General features: G+C 48.4%; 1 protein-coding gene across 1 annotated transcript; it reads right to left on the reverse strand.

Annotated features, from left to right (window-relative positions):
* Window positions 1-8,477: 8,477 nt before the first annotated feature.
* GRHL3 (grainyhead-like 3 (Drosophila)) lies at window positions 8,478-26,319 on the reverse strand. Its single transcript, XM_009882208.1, has 15 exons — window positions 26,137-26,319; window positions 25,371-25,432; window positions 23,348-23,684; window positions 22,968-23,047; window positions 20,947-21,100; window positions 20,022-20,133; window positions 19,190-19,284; window positions 17,350-17,508; window positions 16,671-16,749; window positions 16,137-16,270; window positions 15,222-15,256; window positions 14,400-14,488; window positions 14,170-14,255; window positions 12,951-13,015; window positions 8,478-8,592 (listed from the first exon to the last, which is right to left on the reverse strand). Exons 1-15 carry the CDS (start codon window positions 26,302-26,304, stop codon window positions 8,478-8,480), a joined length of 1,770 nt encoding a protein of 589 aa, XP_009880510.1. The 5' UTR covers window positions 26,305-26,319.
* Window positions 26,320-26,800: the final 481 nt, after the last annotated feature.

Here is a 26,800-nt window from a genome sequence, read left to right on the forward strand (position 1 = left end):
ACAAAGTTTAATGTTGCCTTATCAGTGTCCCTCGAAATAAGCTCTGCCCAGGACAGCACTTCTTAAATCCAGAAGCAATTTCCCCACACGGTCCTGTTATACCGGTTCTTTTTCCTTCTATTACATTCACTGACTGATGCACTCTCTTTCCTCAGAGCCACTGTTGTGGCCTTGTTTGGTATTTACATCCCTTTCCTGTTTGTCTTGTAGGTCACTACACTGATTCCCCCATCAAGGTGTCTCCCAAGGATATAACATCTTGCTTCAAGTCAAAGACCTCCCACCTAACAAGGACAGACAGATTTACTCCAGAGCCTGCAACCCGTCAGCCACATAAATCTACAAAGGGAGCAAAGAAAACTGTTCAGGTAAGTCCAGCCTGGAAGACATGCCACTTTCATGGGATGTAGGAAAATACATCAGACAGCAGAGCGATCCCTCAGTGTCCCACTGTGTTGCCTGGTCCAATGTGGGCAGTTATTGCCACGGGTTCACAGGAACTGGCTCAGGGGTGGAAGTGTTACAGTGCACTGCCTTGAAGGGGAGTGGGGGTTGATAACAGCCTGGAGCAGTGTATCAGAGGTACCTTTATCAGATGATCTCTCAGACATTTACAAACAGTAATTAAATACTGCACCACCCTTATGATGTAGGGGTAATTTCTTATCCCCATTTTACAGAGCAAGAAGCCAGAACACACATGACCTGGAAAAAAGATCCCTCACATCCCTGGCAGAGGCTTTCAGCGCTAGGCTGTGCTGCTTCTGCATTGCCAGTGCCTTCTCTCACCCCCAGAGGAGCACACTGGGCTTAAAGAGTCACATCTGGGAACCACTGGGCAGCAATGGTGGGAAATGATCGTGGCTGTGCAGCAGCTCAAGGAAACTGATGGAGGGAGCATGGGCATTTCCTGGACCCTGCTAAGGCTGGGAATTAGAGCTGGAAAGAGGCTTTTAAAACTGTCAAGTACTTCCATCAAGCCAGAACTGCCATTCCCATGTATTCCATCCTACCGCTTCTTTCAAAGTGATTAAAAGGCATGAAAGGAAACTCCTTTTTCCCAAGCCCTCCTCCCCTTTGGTATCCGTATGAGAAGACAAATAAATCTGCCTATCAGCAAATTGTTCAAGTAAATTTATTGTCACCATGCAGTGACGTTGCCTGGACTAAGATTAAGATCAACAATAAATTCCTGACCATGGAAAAGAATGAGAACATGAGAAAGCCCACGGCTCTCCTTACCCAACAGGTGTATCTTTACTACATCTCTCAGCAGTTGTATCTTCTAACAGGGGTTTTGTAAAAAGAGTGGGAAGCTGTAGGCTGGGAGGTAAGTGATGCCAAGTGGCATTTCATAAGGACAAAGGGCTAGAGGAAAGGGCAAATTAAATACGAGGAGAGAAGATCGCCAGTCTGTATTATCAGAAAACACAAAAACACTCCACGCCCAACTGCTGGGGTTAGAGCCTGCTCCCTCTCCTGTTTCAGTCAGTGCAAGAGAATGGGAGGAACTCCCAGTTGGAATCATTTGGCATCACTGTTTTGATTTCAGCGCTATCTCGCTCTGGAGTAGCTGAGCAGCCAGGTCTCTATGGAGGCTGGACCACTGGGAAGCCTTTGCATTTTACAATAAACAAAGTGGGCTGTCTATGGCATTGCAATCGGACCCTTTTTTCTCCAGATCATTTCCCAAATATTTTGGCTTAGGAGGATAAAGCGTCTACCTCCCCAGGGCAAACCATGGCTTTTATTTCCAGACATAAACCCTCGTCAGTTTGGGATAAGTTCCTCAAATCTCTCCTGACAGGCAGAAATTCTGCTTGACTCTCTCTGCTCCAGCCATCTCACCTTGCAAAGATCCTCCTTCACCTGGGCAGTGCGACCTTGGGGATTCCAAAGGCTCTCCAAAGCAGGACTGCTCGAGTGTGTCTCAAACATGGGGCGATGGACAGGGAGTGGATCACAGGAAGGGTTCCCTGGGCCAGGTAAAAATAAGAATTGTTCTGAAGTACTTCTCACTACCAGAGATAGCAAAACACAAATGTGACTAAACAGCACTATTGCCCACTTGACAGGGGAAAAAATGAAGCACAGAAATTAAGAGAGCTCACCTGCGAGGGCAGGGGGACACCTGAAGACACACAGCATTTCTGAAAGGCACTTAACTCAGTAGCACATGGCATGTAGGACCTTTTGTGAACGGGGGCAGTAGGTTTATGATGAGCACCAAGTGTCTAAACCCTTCTAAGACCAGAGCATATCATCTCCTGACACCTTCAGATGGTCTAATATCATCCGAAGGGCTACACAGCAGCAGCGTGGCAGAAGCAGCACTAGAGTCCTGACCTCTTTATCCAACTTGTTCATCCATCTTTTACAATATTATTTTTAAAGGCAGGATTGAAAAAGCCTGTTTGCAATGTAAAGGCTATTAAAGCATCACTGACTGTCAGTGCGTTTGACAAACAGGTTCTGTGAGTTTTGGTGCGCGTGTAAAACTATCGCATAATTCTGGCTGTTGGTACAACAGACATTTCACCTGCAATATTCTTCTATTTGATTGGAAGAGAGGAGCACTTGCAGGGAGAGAGGAGGACAGAACCAGCAAAGCATGCCTGCTTACGGTACAGAGAGCCTCCGCGCCCCCCCGGAGAGCGGCATTACAGAGCACCTCGGCACAGCCTCCTTGGTTTCAGCCCCTCTGGCTGTCCTGCCCTCCATAGGCTTCCCCGGAGCTTTCCTGACATAAAGCTGAGTAAAATGGGAGAAGGAACACATCCTGCAGCTCGTAATCAGGAAATGCCTGGGGAAGCGGGAGGAGGGACCCACCCTCGGTGAGGAATGGGTTAAACACAGCACCCTGACTCACAGACAGGCCACCAGTCCCTTCAGCCAGGACCAGTGGGCACCTGCCTCACCCCTGCAGGCAGTGGTCACAGCTCCGGTTGTTCCTCAGCAGCAAAGGAACAGCTCACCCAAGGGATGGGGCCGGACTGTCACCCTCTGACAGTGGCATTGGTAAGGGAGGGGCGGACGCAGGGACAAATCCCGCTGAAGGCTCCGTGTGTTGAGCAGTTCTTCCCCGCGTGGATACAAAGCTCGTCATGGGGTGGAGGTAGAGCTCAGCTCAGCCTGGGCGGATCGTGTCCCTCGGTGCCCGTTGGCTAATTGTTGCCAGGTGCGAGTAACATTATTTTTTCAGTTAGTCAGACTCATATTTCTTGCCCTGTTTATTTCTTCTAAGATTCTTAAGTCCTTCTGGGAGGTTACTGAAGGGCTGGAAAAGCAGACGATAGCACTACTGCTGTTATTTCTAGCGTCTGAACTTACCCAGCTGCAGATTTTGTACCAGTCAGACAGCGAGAGAACACGCCGGTGCTGTTGGTCTCTCCAGAGCCCTCGCGGCAGCACAAATGGGCAATGGGCTTTTCTGGAGCCACGTCCAGATCATATCCCAGACTTGCAACGTACTGCATTGATACGCCAACTCCCCGAGAGCTGCTCTGCCGACTAAGTTTGGACAAGATCCCCAGCCAACGTACGTCGGCCTGTTTCAGTTAAAGGAACAGAGCTAGGGCAGTTCACTCGTGCTGAAGATCTGGCCCACTGTTGTTAAGGATGGTCACCAAATTAATTAAAGAGGAAGGGAATGGGCTAGAAATACCTTCTGCAGATGGTGGAGAAATGCCATCTTTCATTTTCATCAATCTTTTATGCCAATTTGCTTAGAAACCCATGCAATACCATGTCAGTGCATGAAAAGGACAAGGGGACGCCATCGCCACAGGCATAGCCATCCACGTAGTCTTCGCTTTGTTACTATAAAAAAACCCCCCACCTCCTTCCCACTCTGGCCTGAAAAGAGTGGAAGAAAATTCCACTGGATCAAAAGTCCCAGTCATGGGATTAGAGGTGACTCGAGCCCTTTGCCCACAAGGATGCACAGTAGGTACAGAACTGTTCTGTGCTATACCACAACGAGCAGAACTACATGGGGGGACAAAATACTTCACCATTAAATCAGTCAGTGGTGGACGGAAAGCAGCAGCTTTAGCAAAGGTTGGTTATTCAGCAGCTGTTGGTGCCTGGGCTGTTTGGCGCCAGGGTCTCCCCATTTCCAGGAACTCTGGGCAATCCCTTGCACAGGAGTCACTGTCAAATGCGCAATCAAGACAACCCTTGACATACTAAAGCTAAATCAAAGTCTGTGCGCACCACGTGTCGGCACTAAACTCTAATTCTGTGGCCAAGGACACTTTCTGGCCGGAGATACCAGGCCATTCGCATGGTGGGGGTTTTAGCACCCATTTCACCCAGCAGAACTTTAGTTATACAAATCCAAGGGACTCCCTGAGGACGTAGGTGAGAGAGCAGAGCGGAGGGGACCCTCACACACTGCACTAAAGCTTTCCATACTGCGAAACAGATGCAGAGTTTCATTTTGCTCTGTCTTTGATCCTCTCCGATACCCAGCACAGCGCCAGGGCATCTCCAAACACAACGCGTGGGTGTCCTAACAAAACACAGGATGCTGTTTTTCCCTTTACAGCGATGGAGAACCACACCACACACGAGATCCTCAGCTGCTTGGTTGATGATGCAAGGAATGAATAAGCATGAATAAAGACATAGAAACTGGGTGTTATTTGTCGAAGCGAAGAGCAGAGCCCTCCGCCCAGCACTGGGGATACCAGAGCTCTTGCACAACTCAGCTCACACGCTGCATGTTTCTCTTTTTTAGGCATCTCTGTCATTGTTATTCACCCAGCGCACTGGGGAAGTATTCCTGCATCTACAGCTACGGCAGGAGGTGGCTCGCAGTGCTGTGAGCAGCAGAACCCGGACACCAGAGCAGGGTTCCTCAAACAGGACGTCCGTCAAACTCTGCAAAGCCCACGCTAACTCACAGTGAGCTGTCCTGTCCTCAGCCTGGCACGGGCTCGCTGACAGCTCAGTGGCTAATTAGCAGTACTTGGTGCTGTATATTGGAAGACAATCTGAAGTTGATTTGGAAACTTCCAGTTTTGTAGACATTGAATAATTAATGCAATTAATGGGCATTGCACAAAAATTCCTCTTGGTGCTTTCATCTGACAAACCAAAGAGAAAATAGGTGCCGGGACTGACCGTGCCCGCAGGAGACACTACCCTGGTGGGGAGTCCTTTCTTATCAGGGTGGAAGTATGTGAGAAGGACAGTGTGGGCAAATCCCGCGCCTCTGCCGCCTGCTCGCTCAGAGGGCAGACATCGGGTTTGCCACACAGCATCAAGTGTCAGCGCAGCTGTAGCTCGATGCCTGTGCAGAACGCGTGTGACACCTCCGCTGTGTGCGTGTGCCCAGACACCCACCACCGCACACCCACCAGGTGTGTTTTACAAACCAGTTGACTTGAGCGTTTCTGACTCGAGTCAGCACAAACCAGCTGCCGACTGTCCCGAGCAGACACCGCTCCCGAGGAAGCTGCTCTCATTTGTCAGTGTGAGCCCTTTGCAAAACACAAGCGGGTTCATACTTTCACACGACCTTTGCGCGCTCAGAGGTGAATCGCCTTCATCACTCGTATCTTAATCTTCAAAAGGAACTGGTGGGCTCCGGGCAAAGAGTCAAGAATGCTTTCACATATTTGGGAGCTCTGCTTTACGCAACCTCTACAGCAACTCGCCTTTGCTGGAAGGGATGAACGATACTGAGCCAGTCAGCAAAACACCCACCCTCGGCAGGGGTGGCAGGGGGCGGTGACTGTGCCTGCCCTTACGCTGGCATGAAGCAACCGGCATTTCCCTGCACACAGCGGAGTTACCGTGATTTAAAACCTGACAAAGTCAGGATTTCCCAGAATCTGCACAGAAAAAGCACCTGGTTCTCTGCCTCCATCTCACGGAGAGAACGTGGGGGGAAGCTGTTTGCGCAGTGCAGACATGCACAGCTCCAGCCAGGGCAGTTCTCAGCCTGCAAAACTTCGGACAGGTTCATAGCCAGTGTGAAATAGAGCACTGTGAAACCCAGCAAAATCCATCATTGTTCTGCTGGGAACCTAAAGTTACAACACGAGATGATTTTTGCTGTCATAAATTAGGAGTAATGCTACTAGAATCAATGGAGTTAGACTGGTGTAACTGAGAAGAGACTCAGACAGGTTGTGCTGTGTTTACACTGGTAGGAAGTTACCCCAAAATCAGACTTTTAAAGCAACCAATGGAGGGATGAGAGCTCACCAAGAGCCCTAACGCTGCATGCACAAAAATGCCCACAGTTGCCTGCAGCCCTCCCGAATCCGTACTGCACGGCAGAGCAAGCTGCCTCCACTACCAGGGGGTTCCCCAAGGCCCAGCAATGGCAGCTCATGGGGGAGAGCAGTAGCACGGGGCAGGAGCCTGGAGCGAGCCATTGGGGTACTCCCAGCTCCATCCATCTGCCGTTTGTACCGATTCCTTTGTTGGGGCCTCTCCAACAGTGTGGAGGACACAGTACTCCCCCAATCCCCCCACCCCTTTTCTTGAAGGGCGTTGGGTGCTCCAACCCCTGTTCTTACCTGAGCAGCTACCGCTGGTCCATGTGGTCAGGCAGGATCGGTTCACCCTCCCCAGGACCCCTCCCCAGGACCCCGTGGAGGCAGCGCTGGCAGGGCGCCCCGTGCCTGCAGTCCTACTGCAGAGCTCTCCCTGAGAACAGCAGAGCCCCTGCGCCTGCCTGACACAGCAGGGCGATGAGGAGATCTGTAGGTCTCACCACCATCAGTGCTATTGGGGGATTCCTGCTCTGCCTGTTTTTAACTGGAGCCAAAATTCTACTGTAGCAAGACCGTGGGCACGAAGGAGTGCAGAGTGCTGGGAGAGGTCTTCAAAGGTTGATAAGCCTTCAAACTTATCTGAGCATCCTCTTAGAGGCCCTCCTCATCGTGATAACAACACTTAAGTAATCAAAAATTCAGCAGCCTGATGCATTTCAACATTTCAAAACCCCCTTCCTAGTGGGAGCAGAGGTGCTCCCTCCTCCCCAGTCATGGGACTCAGGTGCATCTCTCTAACATGGACCGGAACAGCAGAGGATGAAGAAGAGGGAGGAGGAAAGTCCCTAATTGTCACTGGTCAGAGGATGAATGAGAAAATTCAGGGCTCCCCTTGGTATTTTTTTACCTAAATGGGAAGCAGCTGCAGACAACTGCAGCACAGGGGGTGAAGGATTGGGGTTGAGAGGCAGCAGGTGTGAGGAGTTTAAACAGCCGGTGCAGCACATGGGAGGAGGCACACAGCTGGCTGCCTGGGAACGCCGCCTCGCCAAAAGATAGAGGCTGAGCTGCTCCTCCTACCAGCAGGAGTAAAACGGGGCATTTCTTTTTGACTTCCTTAAAATTTCACTGAATCCGTGTAACGTAATCCCTCCAAAGGGATGTGCCTGGAACTGCTCAGTAACCTCCACGCGCCCGCAGCGCTGTGACGGCACGTCTGCAGCAGCCAGTGCAGAACTGGGAGGGAGAGCCCCGGGTGCCGGAGGAGCGGATCTGCATGCACGGGTGGAAGCAGCAGCTGCAGCCAGGAGCAGATGGGCAGCGCTTGCTCTCTCTCACCCCTTCGTGGAGACACGTTTTGGACGGACAAACTCCTCATGTGGTGCAAAACCATCCTTGAGTCCTCACCTCCCTGCCCTGGCTCCTGCTGGCCCTTCCCAACTCCAACCTCCAGAGCTGCGTGAAGACAGTTCACTTCCGTCTTTGAACCTTTATTACTATGGAATATCCAAAACAACAAAACCAACAACACAGTTACAAAAGGAGTTCACGGAGAAATGTGAAGCAGCCTGTGTTTGAAATGCTCTGTGTCACTGTACTGAGTCAAATATAAAACAATGCATATTTATACATATATAAAATATAAAAGGAACAATACATCAGAAATGTATAAACAAGGGCTATGGAGGCCTTCGTGGTATTTACACTCAGAGATGCGGGAGGGTGGGGGGCACAGGAGCAGGCAGTGTCCGTTCAACAGTGAGTTTTAAATGCATCTGTGAAAGTCTGTGGAGAGAGAGAAGCTCAGAGCTACGCTCAGCCCTGCTGGAAATGGTGTGAAGGTTCTGCACGACTGGTGGTTTGGGAGAAAGCCAAAGCCGAGGGTTGGATCAGTCACGGGCCAAGGCAAACAGCGAGCAGCGGCAGTGCCCGGCCTCTGCCCAGGCTCTGACAGCCGTGTCAGCATAGCTGCGCGTCCTCAGCTGTGAAACAGGAGGTCAGGCCCATCGCCAGAAGGGAATAAAATAAAATAAAATAAAAAATAATAATAATAAACTCAACAGAGAGAAGTTCCATGTTCACATCGATAATAGATCTTCCAAGCAGTCTCCGGCCCGGTGAGGCTGAGGCCCTCCCCAGGGGCGGTGTATTCAAGTAAAGGCAACAAGTTGAGGCACTTGGCTGAGTTCTGTTGGGTCAAACTTGCCGGCTTTGAGAGAAGTCCCAGTAAGTGCTGCCTGTGGCTCTTTATAGCTCCTTGAGGATGATCTGGAACTTGTCCTCTGCTTCCACCATGTCCAGGAGAAAGGCCATGTGGTTGCTGTAGTGCTGGATGATGTTGTTGTCCATGTTCACCAGGATCCTACAGGAGAGGGAGAACGGCTGGGTCAGACATGACACATCGACAGGTTTGCAGAGCAGCTTAGTCAGGAGGGATGGACATTACTGCACACTCAGGATTCCCAGTCATGAACTGGGAATAACATCACCGACAAAGCCTCGTGGCACAGGGGTGGCCCTCTCCGAAATGCCTCCGCACAAAATTCTCATTAAAAATTGCCTATACTGCCCTGTTATTGATCAGCCGCGCTCCTCGCTGCCAGGCAGCACCAGGAGTCGTGGCCCTGGGCAGGGACACGAAGGCACTGCAGTATCCACCTTATGCAATTTGAGGGACTCAGACATGGTTAATTAATTAAAGCCACGATACAACACAAAGGAACATCCTGCAGAGCTTTTCACAATTCTACCCTCGCCGTGCCTAGGCCCAGTGTTTGCTACACGGGCAAATTAATCTGGATTACAGCAGGGTGTGAATTTAGAGCAGAATCGCTCACTCCTCACTTCTTGCCTGGGTGCTTTTGGGGTGCGTTATTCTGAACAAGCTGAGACTGCTTCAGGAGCAGATGGAAGTGGTTTGGAAGAGGACGCCTTTCTCCTATCCAGAACGCCCTCCCGTGCAGACGTGCCCCGAGCATTGCCTGGGAGCCCTTTCTGCGAGGAACACACGCAGGCAGGCTGAGCTCGCAGCCAGCTGGGCCAGCCGGTGGCACATTCCTCCCCGTGCTCTAGGGCACACCTCCAACCCTGCTGCAGATCACACAGCTTCTCCGACCTGGAATCAATTACATGGAGACACAGGGAGAAGGGAACACTTCAACAGCTGATTTAAACCCGAGGCTGCGGTTCTGCGTCAGCAAGAGCCCCTCATTACTGTAATGGAAGTAACGGGGCAGCTTTGCATCACCCCACTGTGTTCCCATAAATCAGATGTGAAATTTGTAACTGTTTGGAGGAAACAAAGAGAACAAATTATCTTTCTTTGCAGAAAGCACATCCCCTCCAGGTTCCTGCTGGGGTCATTAATGGGGCAATAGCATTAATTGTGCAATGCTCCACAAGCCAAGATTAAAAACAAGAAAAAGAAAAGGCTGAGCAACTCACAAATCTAACAGTTCAACAAGCACAAACATGGGGCCCTGGTGTCCCTCTGGGGAATGCCACGGAGGTCAGTGCAGCCACTCCGGGTTGCAGCGACTGGCTCCTGCCCGTTTGCTCGGTGCGTATGGGCGGGATCGTCACAGCCCTGGCCCAGCGTGCCCAAATTTCAGGTGGAGGTGGGAGCTCTGTCCTCATGTCCAGTCTGTCCTGGTGTCAGCTTTGTCCCAGGGCTCAGCACTGTGCTGCCCTTCAGCAGCGCACAAACTGCTTCACCAACAGGCTACGAATTCTGTCACGGCACAGTCGGGGAAGGGCACCCCCCCCCAGCGCAGGGGGAGGCTGAGACACAGGGTCTGACACCGTCCAGGGGTGTCCCCAGTGAATCATAACCTTCATGGCCGCATCTCACCTCCCGCACAGGACAGGAGCGGCGCTGGGGCTGCCTGGGAGCGGGGGGAGCAGCTCCCCAGGCCCTGGATCCGGGGAGTATGGCCTCTGACCTGTGCCCCCAGAGACAGCGTGGATACCCCAGGGCGGGTTGTCACAAAAAGCCTTGCGACAGAGCTGCTCCAATTATCTCCGGCTATCTTAGTGCGGGAAGCCGGAGAAGTCACCTGCACCTCTTGCTACCGTGCTTCCATCTGATTTCTCAACCACAAGAGATTCAAGCCAGTGTTGATTAGGAATCTGAGCCCTGTATTGTTTTTCTAGACCAAACCTCACCAAGATATGAAATTACTTATTATTGCTCTTGAGTCACCCTGAGACTAAGTTCATCTGAATGAGCTCATCACCCTAAGAAGGCCCATGGCTGATAGTAGCTCCTCACCTGCTGTAAATCCAAGTAGCCACTGAGCTTCACTAGTTTACACCAGATGAAGATCTGACCCTCAAGCTGTAATTACCAAGAGAGGATGGTTTAGGGTGGAGCAATAGGGTAAAATGATTCAAAGGAAAATTAAATCTCGGGGAGCAGGAAACAGTGTCCAACCCTGCCATCTAGTAGACTGGAGAAAATCTTGTATGTCCCCCGCGTTTCAGCAATAACTGGTGGCATTGGTCGTGTCCAGCTTTCATTAAACTAGGTGTCAATGGCTTTTTTTTAAAATCTAATTTCCAGGTGTTGCCTTATCTTATTATTAGATACCTCTTTGCTCCTCTATTTTAGGGAAGAGATGGAAAGGACATCTGCCTGTTTTCCCTCCCAATCATTATTAAACAACATTCACTATGTATCAGATCAAGTAATGAACAAAACCAAAGCAAAATAAAGTAGAGGTGGTCTCTCCCCTGAAGCAGTGCCATTTCCTGGTCCACCTGCAAACTCATCAGTCCTTGCATCTCTCTTGTCGTGCAGATGGTCAGTCAGCTGGTTCAGAAAACTCCATCCCAAGCTGGAGTTACCTGAGAGGAGCTGTTGGCTGATGACAGCCTGATGACCCGTGATGGCCACATCACAAGCCACCACCACAGCTGACACACCTGAGTTCTGGCTCAGTCCTGAAGCTGTAATAATAAACCGACCACCCCTGGCCTTGGCAGTTGTTCTGCAAGATCAGACTTGAGGCACTCTGAGTGAAGGTGTATGGGACAACCCCTCTCTTGAGGCTGCTGGTGTTGCTCTTTTTCTTTAGGGAGAAAATTTCCATTTCTGGGACTAACGGATGAGCAGCATCTGACAGCACTGAGGGCCCTGAGTTCAGGAAAAGGTGGAAGAGCCTCCTGACAAATTCGGATACCTCACTATGGCCCATCCATCATCTCAAAATTAGGACCATATCTAAAAACCCTCCTAAATGGGGAAGGTTGCTCAGTTGTGGATTTAGAGGTGAGGGGGTTGTAAGAGCTTCCCAGTGCAGTGACACTACATCACAGCATGGAGGAGAAAGCACGGCCTCTCCCCCTCCCACCTCGCAGCTGCCTCCAAGCCTCACGTTAGCTCTGCTCCCCTTGAAGCAAACGGGCTACGTCCCACGGGGATCAAGTTATGGTGACACCAAATGAGTCGGAAGATCCCATCCAAGGAGCTTTAGGACTTTCTCACCTCACTGTCACCAGAAAGCAAATGCAGAAGCAGAGCTTTGGACTAACCCTCAGCTCCCAAGGGCTCTGTTCCCTCATTTTGTTACGCAGAGGACCTCTTTGGGGGCCATGCTAGTGGGAACAGCAGGGCTGCACAACGCGGGCCCTGTCATCAGCCTTGCTCTTCTGCGTGTCTCTCCCCATGCTCAAACTCTGGACTGGGGCCAGGAACAACAATGAGTTCATCTCCCAGGTAGTCACTGCTGCTTGCAAAGCCTGATTATATCTCGCTGGCTCTGCAAGAAGGGCTCTGGATTTGGCTTTATGAAAATAAGCTTGGGAGTTTATGAGTCGTTCCCTTTCCATCAGCTGAAGGGAGAACTCACTGCCAGAGATGGGGACGACCCACAGGGAGTTCTTAGTCCAGAAGGCATTTCTGAAAGTAGCGCTTGGCTCCACATCAAGACCACTGCCCTCCACGGAAGACTCAGCAGCTGGTCCTCAGCTCATGCAAACTAGCACCGTTCCCTCTCAGCCATGGGGGAGTTCCATATGGATCCGTCACTAATAAGCACCGTGTTGAAATCACTCGAGCCATTTCACATTTACTGCAAACCTCACCTGTCACCCCCTGCAGAGCTACGCCTGTCTCCCAGCAGCGCCTGACAAGTGTCTCAAGTGGGACGTGCATTTCTGTACTGGGGCTGCACAAGAGCCGCCAGTGCCTAGAAGGGACTGACCCATCACCTCCCAAAGCGAGTGTGAAGTTTCCTACTGACCTCCCTGGTCCAGGGATGGGATGGCAAAGCTGGGAACACACATTCCCCTTTCAGATCTCCCCTCTTCTCCCGGGCTGCCCATGCTCTTATTTAGCAAGTACAGTCTCTTCCTGAGCCGGGGACATTTAGGCACTTGGTTTGGAGAAGCAAACATTTATACCTCTCTGATGGCAGTAAGATAAGTTCTCCGTAACCTCAGGCTGAGACACAAACGGTCACCCATTAAACTACCCAAACAATCCCTCCTTCATCCAACTTCCTTCCCTTGGGAGACTTTACACTCCAAACAAATACAATACAAGCCAGCATTATCCCAAATCTTTAAAGCCCAGAAAGATCCAAGTTTTATATGCTCCAAATAGCACAGACTCACATGGCTTTACTTTTTATTATCTTGTTAAAATGCTATTTCAGCCTATAGCAGCGTACCAAAGAGTTTTAGAGGCAAAGCATAAAAGCAGATGAGAGATTAGCTTACCCTCTTTTGCATTTTTTGTAGACTTTATAAATGCTTTCTTCAGGAAGCCCATATTTTTCTGAAATCTATGAGAGAAAACATGGCAATTCTTTGTACTTGTAAAATGAAAATCCTATGATAAAAATCAAAGATAACCCTGAGCCAGGGGCATTCAGCAGCAAAGGATCCCCCCCCTCCCTTTTACTCAAGAAAAAAGGGCCGAAGCAATGTTCTGAAGGGGACAATTTGAACATGTCTGTGTCTTGCAGTGGGCAGACGGGCAGGCTGCAGCATGGCCTTGCTTCTCTGACAGCTGCTGCCAGGCCAGGAACCTTGGGGAATAATCTTCATTTTCTTTCTCTCATTGCCTGGCCTGTTTGGGGCGTGATGCTTCAGCCCGCTGGGCACAGAGCGCGCTGAGCTTTTCCTTTGCTGAGGCACCCAAAGGCGAGAGAAACTACAGAAAGTGTTTGACTGTGTCTGCTGTGGATGCATCTGACTGCAGCTTTTGCTTAGGTTTTAGCTGATCTGCAAAGCTTTCCCACAGACCTCTCCTAGGAGAGTACAGTTACGGTCTTAGGATGACAGGAGTTTAGTAGTTTTTCACAAGCATTTTCTGTGGAGGATTTCGACTCTTTGTGGTGCGGGATGGGGGAGAGAGAAGATGGCAAAGAATCCTCTGTGCTGACATTTTTCAGACTCTATTTTTAAAAAGTTTGTAAAACCAACAGAGCTTAAAGTGTGGCCATAAAGCCACCCCAAATCTGGAAGGTTTATTGTTTGTTTCCTTCCCAGCAATCTCCAAAGAGAGGTGGGTTATCAGAGATGCTGCTGATAATCATCACAGAAATATGTCTGTGTGCTCCTCAAACACAACAGAGGGAATTCCAGCAGGAGGCCAGAATTGGCTTCAGATTGCACATCTACAGCCTTGAGAATGGAAAGGGTGTTTTACAATGGAAAATATGAATGTGTTGTCACAAGAGGAGGCTTATATTATGATCTGAACAAAACATCTTGCCATAAGGTGTGTTCTTCCCCGCCGCAGCACTAACAACACACAGCCCATGCCAGGACCTGTGGGTAGATTTCACCTGCTACTCACAATTTCCATTTCCATTCTCAAGAGAAAGCAGACACGAGATATAAGCAGTCTTATATCCAGCTTCCTATATACCAAGAACCATTGCCCTTTTCTCTGCAGTTTGTTCATGTGCCACAGTGTTTTGATAACACTTACAGCTGTTCTGAGGCCCTGGAGATCCGGTGTCTTCAACATGAGAGCGTCAAACACTTCCTCTGACTCCCTCCGCACGTACAACAAGACTGAAAGAGATAAAGCGCAGCGCTGAATCAGGGCTCTTCACAGCATGTTCTCAGAGTGACGTGGCCTCATGTAATTCAAGATCCAAGGTTACTCGAATCAAATGAGACGCTACATTCAAGAAGAGTTCCCATCCCAGGGGTTACCTCTCTGAGGATCTTCTTCCTTGGTTTGCTTTGGAGGTATCGGATCAAACTCGTCTGTGAATGAGGCACCGCTCCGTTTTAAGGGCAGCCTGAGCAAAAGGAATACAAAACTCTCAAGAGGACAGAACAATAGCAGCAGACAAAACAATTCCAGCAATTGAACTTTTGACTGAACAACCAATTACTCCAACAAACATCCAGCAATTAAATATTGTTTTTCTAATTATGGCAGCAGAGTTTCAACTTCCTGCCCAGTGCATACAGGCACGTCAGTGAGTGCAGGCACTGGTACTGGCATCACACCATAAACAAAAGCCTTTTGCACCTTCATGTCACCGTTTCTCTATTGATATCACTAGACAGTGGATCAAGCCTAGGGTAAATACTGGTTCTCCCCACTCTAGACACATTACAAGTGTGATTTCTACTTCATTCCAGTTTATTTTACAGCAGTATCTGCCTCTGGTTACTTGAACCCTTCAGTGATAGTTCTGTGATCTTTTCTTTTCCCTCTCTTTCAAACATTGTCTTAATAAGAACAGAAGGACAGTCATGGACCACGCTCATGTTGGAGTGGCTCACTGATGGGGAAAGATGTATCTGTGTTTCTGCATCCCTTCAGGCCATTCTACGCCAAAGTTTAGCACATATTTTGACACCCAAGGCCATCAGGGAGACACTGTGCTGTGTTATTTTGCACCTGTAGATATGCATAGCCTATGTCAAACAAACACATACAGCCTATGGATATCAAACAACCGTGACATAGCCAAAGGAACAGAGCAGCTGATGGATGGGAAATACAAACTGCTGCATCCTTACCTGTTTGCGGAGTTGGGAACAGCAGGAGGGAGCACCTTGAAATGGAAAGGAAACATCGATCTTTTAGTTTGCACAGTATCACTGTGTGCCAGTGAAGCTGGGGGGGAAGGCAACATGGGCACATTTTAAACATGATTTCCCTCCTCCCAGTCCATCATTTTTCCTACACAATTAAACATCTGTATGTGTTTCTTAGATTAAATTAAACCTGATATAAAGAACCTATCTAGATTCTCCTCCTCTGCCTAGAAGAGACCTGAACCCATATCTAGCTAGACCCAAAAGCAGGTCAAATCTCATAACCTGCTGGGGTCAAGGACCAAGTTTCTCAGTGCGTTCTTTGGTTGTAAACCAGATTCTTCTAGTCCCAGGTTTTGATGCCGATACATCAGTACAGCAGCCACTGCAATAGGATGATACAGTATTGTCACAGATGGCTTCTTCCCCCTTTTTGACAAACTGAGACAGTTGTTTCTTTAGGGAACACTGACGAGCTCTGAAGGAGGCTGGATCTGGTTTCCTCAGGCTGAAGGGGACAGAGGAGGGCAGAGGACAAGTGAGTGATGTCCCAGACAGCCAGGGACCAATACGGTCACATTTTTCTGTAGTTCACTTTCTGCTGACATTTTTGCCACCGCTCCAGTCCTCTGTGGAAGCTACAGGTGATACCTGTAAACCACAGGAATATCTGGCTGGAAGGAAACTGGAAAGGTTATCTTGCCCATCACTGTTGCATGACTATCTAGGCCACTCCTGACAGCTACGTCTTCAAGTTCACCACATTTCCACAGAAGAACTGTGGTTTGGTTTTGGTTTTTTACATAACACAAGTCATGTCTGGGGGACTGATCAGTTTGGAAATGATGGGGGTGACAGATGAGGGCAACGAGTTGGTTGTTTTTTGAAGGGACTTACCGTGCCGCACCTCTGCAGGTTTGAAAAATGGACGTTGGGGATAAACAGGACTGGCTGGGTTTCGAGGTCAGTCTCTGGCCTCAGGAACGTGATTTCATTCCCTCTGAAGCCAGACAGCAAACAGCCTTTCAGACCTACAGATGGAAAGTCCAGTTCATCTCAGTTCAGATGGCAGTTTAAAAGACAACTACATGCAGAGAGGGGAAAGCGCCTGCCCAAGGTCTCCCAACAGAAATATTAGAAAAGACAGGACCCCGCAGAACCAGGTCTTCAGGACTTGCCCCACGCTGTCTCCCCTAAGGAAGGCTCCCGCCGAGACCCCAAGACAATTCAGAAAGGTCGGTTAGTAGTAATAAAGGGCTTTGAGAGCCTTGGTAGGAGACCAGGCAAGGACCTGACTGACAAGCTGTTTCTGAATGGTGCTGATTTCATCAGGCTTGGAAATACCCATGGCCAGATCTTTGTGGAAGTTAACGGACAAGCCTGCATGGATTTCAACATGCTTCGGATCAGGTAACAAACACTAGCACTGACCATTGTTATTGGAGTCCAGACATTTTCCTTTCCTTCTGAACTGTTTCCTTTCATCATCCCGCATTTTCCTCTCTGCTCCCTGTGGGGAAAATAAGGCAAAAATTAGGACGTTGACAGTTTTAACATTGGCAAGAGAGGGTTTAGTGGCCATCTCTGGGAGGTAAACACATTAAGGTAAAGGCAGCCTTTATTCAAAAACGCTCATCTCAGAGGCATTCTACAGGCCATCCAGAAGTTTCTGAAACTTATAAGTTAAAAAAAAGAAAACAAAATTTGCTTTTAAAAATTGAAAATGCGGGCAAAAATAGCTTGACAAATTTCTTCTTCAATGGGAAGATCTCTGAGGCTGGGTAAGAACCTCTAAGGAGATTCTCATCTCTTCTGTTATTTAAAAACTTCTCAACAATAGAGTTTATTATGAGGCACAATTCCATGTATGTCTGATATGGGGAAAACTTTCTAATGACTCTGTTCTACAAAGGCCTCAGCAGTGCAGACACATCCCCGCTGTCCTGTCTCACTCAGCTGAGGGGGCTAACCCTCTCTGTTCCTCAGCCCCGACCTCTAGGCTGTTCTAGACTCTCACAACCTTTCTGTTTTTTCTCCTGGAGTCACTAGTTTCACTAGCCACCAGTTTAAAATAGACATTGGACAACCTGGTGGAAAAGCAATGTTCTACCTTATCGCAGAATATCTTGATCTGGCAGACGGCGCGGTGCACCAGCTGGCTGGTTCCATTGCCGTAGTCATAAGTGTCTATCTGGAGGTTGAGCGGGACACCTTTCACTCCCTTCTGGGAGGAGAAGTCAGTGCTCAGGCAATTCACCCCAATAAATACCTGCAAATAGGAACAGAGGTTGATACAGTTTGTTGGTGCTGAAAACATTCTCAAACAGCAATGAGAGCAGTGGGTAGGAACAAAAGCAGGTCCTGAGACATCCTTCCAACCCTCCCGGCGTCAGCTAAGCACGTGAGCTGTTGGTTTCCCACCGGAGCGCAACCACCAGTCTCCCTAGCCAGTCTCCCCCCACACCTATTGCAGCTCTCCATCTCTTTATTAACACTTCAGCTATCCACTCCCATCAGCTCAGGCAAGCGTCAGACGAGATGCAAAGTCTGCCTGGGGATGTTGTTGCTGATATTTCTGATCTTTCATTTGAAGAAGGGACCCTCAGACAGCAGTGCCCTGGAGGAAGGGAGGAGGGCTAGACTACAGCTTCAGGAATTACAAATCATTGCTGCTAGTTAAATAAATATTCATCACACACTGGTCTCCTTTATCACTAGGATGGAGTTACCTCCAGTGGAAACTTTTGAAGAAAAGCTGAGCACAGACATAATCCACATGATATCTCCAAATTACCAAAATATTTTTGTGACCTTGGACTCTGAGGACAGATTTGCAGCTGGAGAAGCTCCCACAGCTCCCTCAGCAGGGCTTTGGCTCAGGATTTCAGCCCTGAAACCTAATGTCAGATCTAGTCAGTACCTATATATAGAAAAGAAAACCACTTAACTGTGGTGTGAAGTTTAATTGCAAGAAGAGAAGTAACAGGTGCTACAGACGACCCAAATACCTGACCCCTCCTGTCGCGGCTCCCAGCCCTCGCAGCTCTCTGAAGTCTCACCTTTACCTGCCCCAGGCCAGTGCATGTACAGAGTTTCTGCTAAGAGTTAAATCCAGTTTTCCTGAGGTGCCCCTGAGGGCTTGCCACATACCTGACATATTTCCATTTCTGACAACTTTGCCTTGAAGACATTTGTTAACCTCTTGGGTTGTAAAAGAACCAAGGTCGCCTTTGGGCTAAAAGAAGGGCTTATTGAGATCCCAAAGCAAACCAGAGTTTTCCCAAGGTACCAGCTTCAGAGAGATGGGGTATTTATGCTTTTCTTTTTTGCTTAGTTACTTCATCTTTTTTTACATGCTCCTTTCAATCCACGCTAGATACAAAGTGTTAATGAGAGACTTTGAAGACATGCACAAGAGGCAGCAGAGGTAGAAAGATGTTAATAAAAGCTTTACAAATTTTAAGGTCAAAAGGGATCTTGTGACCTGCCTGGCTCCTTTCCACATCACACAAGCCACAGAAGGGTGGTCAGTCATTTCTGCATCAAAATGCTGCCTTGAAAGGAGGGTCTTTGTTCCCTAAGCTGTGGTTTATTTAAATAGGCTTCACCTACATGTGAGCAGAGCCCTGATCTAGGCTGCCTGCTCCAAAAGGCTTTCTTCAGAGTTATCCATCAGCACTAAAAAAACATCTCTGAGTGAGTCTCAGGTGTACTCAGAGTGTTTATTAGCTAATGGCAATGCTTAAACACACAGAGAAGCATGGTGTCCTTCCTCACTGTCCTGGCAGACAAACACTACCTGGGGCCACTGGAATGGAATTGTTTGGATTTGAAACTCTCCCTGTCTTTCAGCTGAGAAGGGAAGGGGGGGGCATGCCTGGGCCATCAGAAAAACTACAGTTTTGCTGTGGAACAAGGCTTCCAACATCCCTTCCACAAGCAGTTTGTACCTTTGCTTCTTCGTGGATGTTCCACACGAAGGACAGTGCATTGTAGGCTAACTCCTCAATGTTCTGCACTGTGTTGAAGTTTTCTTTACAGTCAGCTGAAATGCAATAGAGAAGCAGTTTATACTCGGGCTGCAAAACTGGTTACATTCCCTAGGCTTTCCGCTCCCCAAAAGCCCGCCTCTCACTGACTCCAAGGCTAAAAGCAGCCTTGTAATGTAATAGAGGCCATCCTTCGTACCACTGGATAAACCTTACTGTGTATATGTAAGGGATAGGCCAGAAATGACTCAAGGATGGCGACTCCTATTTGAGTAGTGACGTTATGCAAAGTCAATGTAGATGGCTTCTAAACTCAAACAACCGTGTGTCTCGCCCTGAGCTGCGAGGTGCCCAGTGAGGTGCTCAGGTGGATGAACAAAACCTCTGTCCAGCCCGGCATAACACCCTGTAAAGCCTGTGTGGTGGCAGTGGAGAAGGACGAGCAGTACCAAACCCTTTTCTAGCTCAAATTCCTAGACTCCAAGAGGCCATAGGTCACATTTGTAAAAGCCAAAATAGTTCAGCAGTTTCTATCTCTCTGACTGAGGCTCTTCTTTGATGTAACTTGGGCTCCTAGTGCATGTCCCTACACTTGGGAAACACCATCTTAAACCTCTGAGAGCTCCTCACCAGAAAGGATCTGAAGCCAGCAGATCAGCCTGCTCCTCCCCATTTTCCCCCAGGCCAGATTCTGGAGCTTTAACTGTGTTACTGTGTATTGAAAATGCAGTAAAATGGTGCTAGAAGTTATCATCCCCACCCAGCCATCGCAATCAGACAGCTCCGCTCATACCGACGTCAATGACTCTCTGCTTGGCCGTCGGCTGGCGGGAATGCCAGTGCTTCCAGAACTTCAGCTGCTCCGTTGGGATCTTTTCGTTGTCAAAAACAATCATCACAACACTCTGCAACACAGGGAGGATATCCCATATCAGTATACACAGCAGGCTAATGCTTGGTGCCCTCATTGCCCTTCCCATCCAGTGCACCCATGCAATGGCCAAGGGCAGCTTAGTGTCATTGTTGATGTTTTATTGCTGGGGAAACTGCGGCAGGCAAGGGAAGGGACTTGAACACAGTCATGCAGGCAGGCAGTGACAGAGCCAGGAGCAAAACCGAGATGCCCTGTATGCCCCCTAATTGCACTGCCCATGAGTTTCCACTGACTCCAAGGCATACAAGGATCCTGTGCTAGGGGAATGTTAGCAGTGCTGCAATAAGTATTAGGCTCAGACAGCCTAAATGGTCTTTTTCTAGACATTCTTGGTTTCAGGAATCCTGCAAGACTTGAGATGTCCAAAGTCTAGCCCTTAAATACTGCTCGGGATTGGGGGACCACGTTTCTTTCGCTGAGTCTAAGCTCAGCTTAGTCTCGGGGGTGGCTCTGAAGCCTGGCCACGCATCCCAGAGCAAGATGGGAAACCTCTCTCCAGCTCAGAAGTCTCTCCACTAGGGCCCCCAGCCAGCCATCAGCTAGGGAGGCCTTTTGTGCATCCCTGACCTTACTGTGAAAGGTTTCAACTGCCAGGTAACATGAAGGTTGTTGCTGTGCATCAGAGGATTAGCTTGCTATGACTGAATCCATCCCATTCATCGCGTTAAGCCAACATGAGCCACAAAGCCATTACTCTTCACGTTCAGCTCTGTTCCCAGGCCAGTACAATTGCTGGATGTCTGATTACAGCATGTGTCAGCAAAATTGTCAGCTTGTCTCTTACCTTCACTTTATTTGAGGACAAATGTAAACATTTGCTGTCTCCAGCTGTCCGCAGCGTGATGGGGTAGAACTGTCCTTTGTTGAGGTAGGCCATGGGAGAGTCCCCAGATTTGATGTGAATGGCTTTGGGTGACCCCAGGGTGTATTCAAAGTCACTTGTATGGAACAAAGAGAGAATGATGAATAAGCACACGCTGCTGTTTCACTCCACAAGCAAAACAAGGAGACATGCAAGCCTCCATCCTTACAGGTTACAGACACTGCACACACAGGAGTGTCTGCCCTATTCCCCATCTCACACAGCCCTACAGCTGTGATCGAGCACCTCCCAGCACAGCACATACTGATCCTCCCCAACACCCTGGTGAGCAGCAGTTCTCGGATATCCTCATTTTACCATTTGATTTTGGCTTTAAAAAAAAAGGTACATTATTGTAACCAGTATTTTTCTGTGGATGGCTACAGAACCATTGCACAATCAAAAACCTAAACCAAACCAAACAAAAATAGGTACCTGTGATGAGACTTTTAAAACATCTTAAACTCAGATTCCTGCCTCCAAATTCACACCCATAACTGGCTGACCCAGGAAAACTGTGTCCTAACGGGTCCTGTAGAAACAGGGGGACCTGCAGGACACTGACATCTGCTTGTTTATCCAGGTGCTTAAAAATGGACTTAGAAGCCCAGCTTGTTGCACTCTCAATCCTGTGGGCAGCAACTTTAGTCTTTACCAAAAAGATTTATAGTGTTACGCAAAGGAAGGTGTCGCTGTCGACAAGCAAATTTAAAAGAAGGACTGATTTTCAACAACCCCTGCTCTTGGGCATTCACCAGCACGCATGAGCATTCAAACCATGAGGCTATAGCTCAAGCTATTTTCTTCTGTGAGGAATCTGTGCAAATGGCCACCTGCACAAAAGCCCTCACACAGACGGTTCAAGTGTCCTGGAGTTGAAGATCATCATGTTCCTATTTAGTCACCAACCCATCTGTTTTTCCTGCTCCACCTTCCCTGTGATGCCATGTCTGAAGATAGGCTTGGCAACTCCTCTTATCTAGAGCCAGGAGAGCCAGAGAACTTTAGTGCACAAATAAACAGCAAACAGAAAGCCTCTCGCTCACAAACGTGAGCTGCTGTCTGTGTGAAAATCCCCACGTCTGACAGCTGAGTCACGGAGTCAGGTGACTCAGGAGGCAAATAAAAAGTGGGAGGTGGAATAATGTTACCTACTTGGAGGTTTGATGCGGTATCTAGAGCAGGAAAACTCTGCCTGAGAGAGGGGTGGAAAGGTGGAAAATCTCTCTCATTTTAGGAATGAGAGGCAGTGGCATCTTCTAAAAGCAAGGCTAACTAACAGTGCTAAACCGAAAGTGAGAACCTAAACCTTAGATTAGGAGGAGGCTGCTTATCACCCTCATCAACTGTCATCCTCATTTTCTCTGTCATTTACCCCATTCCAAGTAGATTGTGGAAAGACGGTGCAGCCACCTGGATCTCTCTGTAGCACAGGAACCAAGCAGTGCTCCCTGGGAAGGGGCTGTAATGCACAGCAAACCCTCCCACGGGAGATCTCGGTGCCACATCATGCAGGTCAAGGTGCTGATGAGACATGGCCACAGCAGTGGAAGCAGTCAGCACTGGATTTACACCAGTTTGGCCAACAGAATAGAGTCTGAACCACACACCTCTCAAGCTGAAAACATGAACTGGTATAACTCCATCTAGTAACTTGAATTTAAGATTGGGTTTGACTCCTTTTCGGCAAAACGTTGCAAACCCTAATCTCTGCTTCCTACTACAAACACTAAAATTCCTCATTGCTTTGTGTCTAAAAAGTCATGCAACAGCAACTTGCTCCTAAGACTCCAGGGGCACACCACTTTTCTCTGCAAAAGCAGGAGATCTAAAAGTTTGCAATGGCCATTATCAAGACTGGCACTGGGGCGAGGAAAGGGACGCAGTCCTTCCCAGGAGAGGGACACAGCCAAGTGAAACCGAGACCATAGATCGGCAGTTACCTCTTAACACCATCTGTAGCATAACTCTCGGGGCAAGGTGGCTCTGGCTGGGGTTTGAGGATATCACTGAAGAGCAGCGACTGTAGACAAGTGGAAACAAAACAGTCAGAAGTAGAATCTTCCATTGCTTTGTCCACCCACCTTCTCCCAGACATTACAACAGAGGCCACAGATAAATCATGAACCCTCATTTCAAAGCCTTATGCTACCTCCAAAAACAATATGAAAACACCAACAATTCAATGGGAATGGCATCAAGCTTCTAATGCAAAAGCAAAGCTCCCACTGACTCCAGCATGAGCAAACCCCAAATGAGAGCCAGCCTCATGCAGTACCCCCTGGGCTGCAGTGCCAGCATGCACCCCACTAACGGCTCTGACCTCCTGGGGATCCTCTTTGAAAGTGCTGTCTGGCTGCCACCTCTGCTGTGGTGGGGCTACAGGGATGGTCTCGAAGAGGGAGTTCAATGAGCTGTTGTCGTATACATCCCCTGGAGGGACCATGTAGTTGTCTGGGGTGGCATCCAGTTTGCTAGTGCCTGGTGGAAGCATGGCTGGCTTGTGAGGAGTAGGGACGCCTTCAAGACTTAAGCCGTTCTTCTTCTGTGGCTCACAGTATTCTTGGGTCATGGAAACATTTTCAGACAAGAGCTTCATGAGGTGGGCTGAGCCATCAAAGGATGCGATCTCTGGGTCGTACTCCATTCCGTGGCAGTGCCTGGTGGAGAAAGGGTCCTGTCTCAAACCAGGGCAGAGGGTGGACAACCCCAGCAAGTTGTCACAGCAAGAAGCAAGTGCCTTGATGTGCTGCTGGGAAGAAAACTGCACAGTCTAGCTGCCAGGTGACCTTGAGTCAGCTGTGTACATCTCCTGCTTGAAACGGGAGATCTGACAGGCCCGTGGGTGATCTCCACCCACCCACACACCTCTCAGTGCAATCAGCAAGAGCCAGAGGTGCTCAGCAGATAAGGGATGATCACATGGAATCAGAGAATACAGTTTAGACATGGTTTGGGGCTGCAGATCCAGGACCTACATCCATTATTTCTTTATTTAGGCTATTAAACACTCAGAGAAGCAGGGATGATTGATAAGAAAGATAACTGCTATGTGGTCTTTCCATCTTAGTCTTTTTAGGGCTCATTGACACTGAAAGTTTATTTTTTTAAGACTTTTTTGTTGGGGGGTTTTGTTTGGTGTTTTTTTGTTTTGTTTTGTGGTGGGTTTGGGTTTTTTTTTGGTGTTTTTTTTTTTTTTCTAAGGAAAGCTGATTCTTGTACAAATTCACAAACTCCAGGAGTTTAGGAAGCAAAACTCCCAGAGAACATGAGATAAGTGAAAAATTGACAGGGCTGCAGTATTGGAAGTGAGGTATATGGCCCAGACTTCAGAGCAGAAAAGACTAACTATAGGAGCTAACAAGTGATAAAAACATACAAACCCACACTCCTCTCGCACACAGAAACCACCCCTTTGTGCAGGATCCCAAGAAGTGGTCCCTTCTGCAGCAGTGACTCTGTGACCCTGCTGACTCTGCAGCCCCAGCTGAGCTTGGAAAAGGTGGCTTATTGCGCTTGTTACCGTGCCGAGAAAACAAACCAACCCCCACATCAGCAACCCACACACCCCTTGGCAGCATGAGCTACCCCCAAGGGAAGTAAAGCTGAATGAGTAGCTCCCACCCACTATGCTTCGACAGCTTCACCTTCAGGTATATAATGAAATTTCTGTAGCTAATAAAACCCATACCACTATCCAGAATGCCGTGGCCTTTCAGAGAGGAGAAAACAGCTTAACTCAGCTTACTTATGAAGAAGGAATGAAGTATCATTCAAGAGGCTTATTCTGTCAACTAGTTAAAAACAGACAACCATAAAAGGTTGCCAAAGTACACAGCATCCAGGAAGGGGAACTGAACTCACAGTGGCAAATGAGCCATTAATTTAATAGTTAATTATCTGAAAACCTCAAAGGACAAATGGGAGTCACTGGAAGAGAATCCTGGGAGACTGGAAGCAAGTGGAACAGAAATCCTTATCAGCCTAGTGAATGGAAGAGGACTTGGTCATTCCCTTCTTGCTGCCAATGCTTAATCCCTTTCCCCTTTCCAATTGTCACAAAGTAGGAAATAAAGACAAATTCCTCAGTTGCTGAAAATCAGTGCAACTCCTCTGAACACAGCTAGACAGATCCTCAGTTGTGTAAATGGGTGTAGCTCAATTTATACCTGCTTGGGATCTGGCCTAAAGAATTTTAATATATGTCTCAGGGTTAATAACCTCCACTGTTGTTGGTAATAACACTGTGCTTTGATGTCTATTTTATGCAAGCTAAGAGACCCATCATGCATGCAAGCAGCTGCAGGAGAATTAGACAGCTATAGAGAGCAAAAAATGAAGCTAACCTCTTTCCTAGTTCATTGCGTCCCATCATACCAGATGGAAGAATCCTCTTCTCCTTTGGGACCTAGAACAAGGCAGAACAAAGAGTTTGTTTATTGTTAGATTTTATTAATGGAAAACAGAGGCAAAATTAGCCTTGTCTGTGTAGCAAGTGAAGTCTCATAGATAAAACACTGGGTGAAAAATAAACACCGGGTGAGGACACAGGAGACCTGGGCTTTCTCGCTGGTTCTGCCATGGATTCCCAAGGTAACCTTAGGCAAGCCACATCATTTTGTTCTGGGAAGGGCTTCCAAAAGCACCCAAGTGAATGGAAACATTAGTCCTATTGGCTTCAATTAGGGCTAAATCATATCCACATTTCTTGAAGCCCCATCTTACAGCAACACTGGAAAAATAAAGAAGTTAGGGTCTGCAAGGCACCTAGCTATTCCAGCTCCATGTCTCTCAAAGCATTCCTGTTTCTTATGGGAAAGCTGTCAGGTAAAAAACCCCACCAGGCTGAGACTCCAAACACCCATGTTCAGTCTTCTACCCTGTCCTGGTTTCCCTCTACAGGATAATGGTGGTTTGTGCCTCAGTTTACCATCTGTGCACTGGGAATAACAGTGACACTCTATGCCGGGGGGGGTTATGACGTTCATTGCAAACAACGTGGAGCGCTCAGGAGACGGGTACCCTCCTAAGGTGGCTGAGCACATATTTTACCTTCACGCTTCTCCTCTGGGACAAACTCCCCCAAGACACCCAGTCGCAATGGGGACGTACCATGTAGTAGTCATAGAGGAGGCTCAGGGCAGCCACGCTGTCATCATCTCCGTTCACCCTCATCATAGCTTTGGTGGCTGCAGTCAAGGGGTTCTCTAGGTAGGTTTTCCAGGCTTCATCTTCATTGGTATAGGGGAATTTCTGAAAGTTCATGCTGTCATTCTTCATCAGACGCACAGATCTAAAACTGAGCCAGACAGAGGAAACGGAATGAAGGATACTAATTTTCCACGGCAATTTCCATGCCACCCAACTGAACACACGAAGGGCTTCCCAAAGGCACTTATGGAATGGAGAAGCGATGCGTTCCTGGTCCTTAACTCCCAGTTCTGCCTGTAGCTATGTACAAAATGAGGCCAGAGCCTCTCTGGTGGGGCTGTGCTGAGAGGCAGATGTACCTCTGCTTCCCTCCTCTTGCCCCAGGGATGCAAAACACCACGACATAGTCTGCAACTGCTCCTTCCTCAGCAAGCACACACTACCAGCCAGCCAGGTCATGCACCGTCAAGGTGGGATGTTGTGTCAGTAACTTGAATGCAACATAATCACAAGACTGCAAAATTTTTCCTTGAATTTAGAGCTAAAGGCCAGTGCAGCCCACAAATGTAAGTGATCACTCACTGTTTCAAGAACTTGACCTACCCAGATGAAACCAAACCCCATC

The sequence above is a fragment of the Charadrius vociferus genome, unplaced genomic scaffold (assembly GCF_000708025.1).
Source record: "Charadrius vociferus isolate BGI_N301 unplaced genomic scaffold, ASM70802v2 scaffold613, whole genome shotgun sequence".
Classification (NCBI taxonomy): domain Eukaryota; kingdom Metazoa; phylum Chordata; class Aves; order Charadriiformes; family Charadriidae; genus Charadrius; species Charadrius vociferus.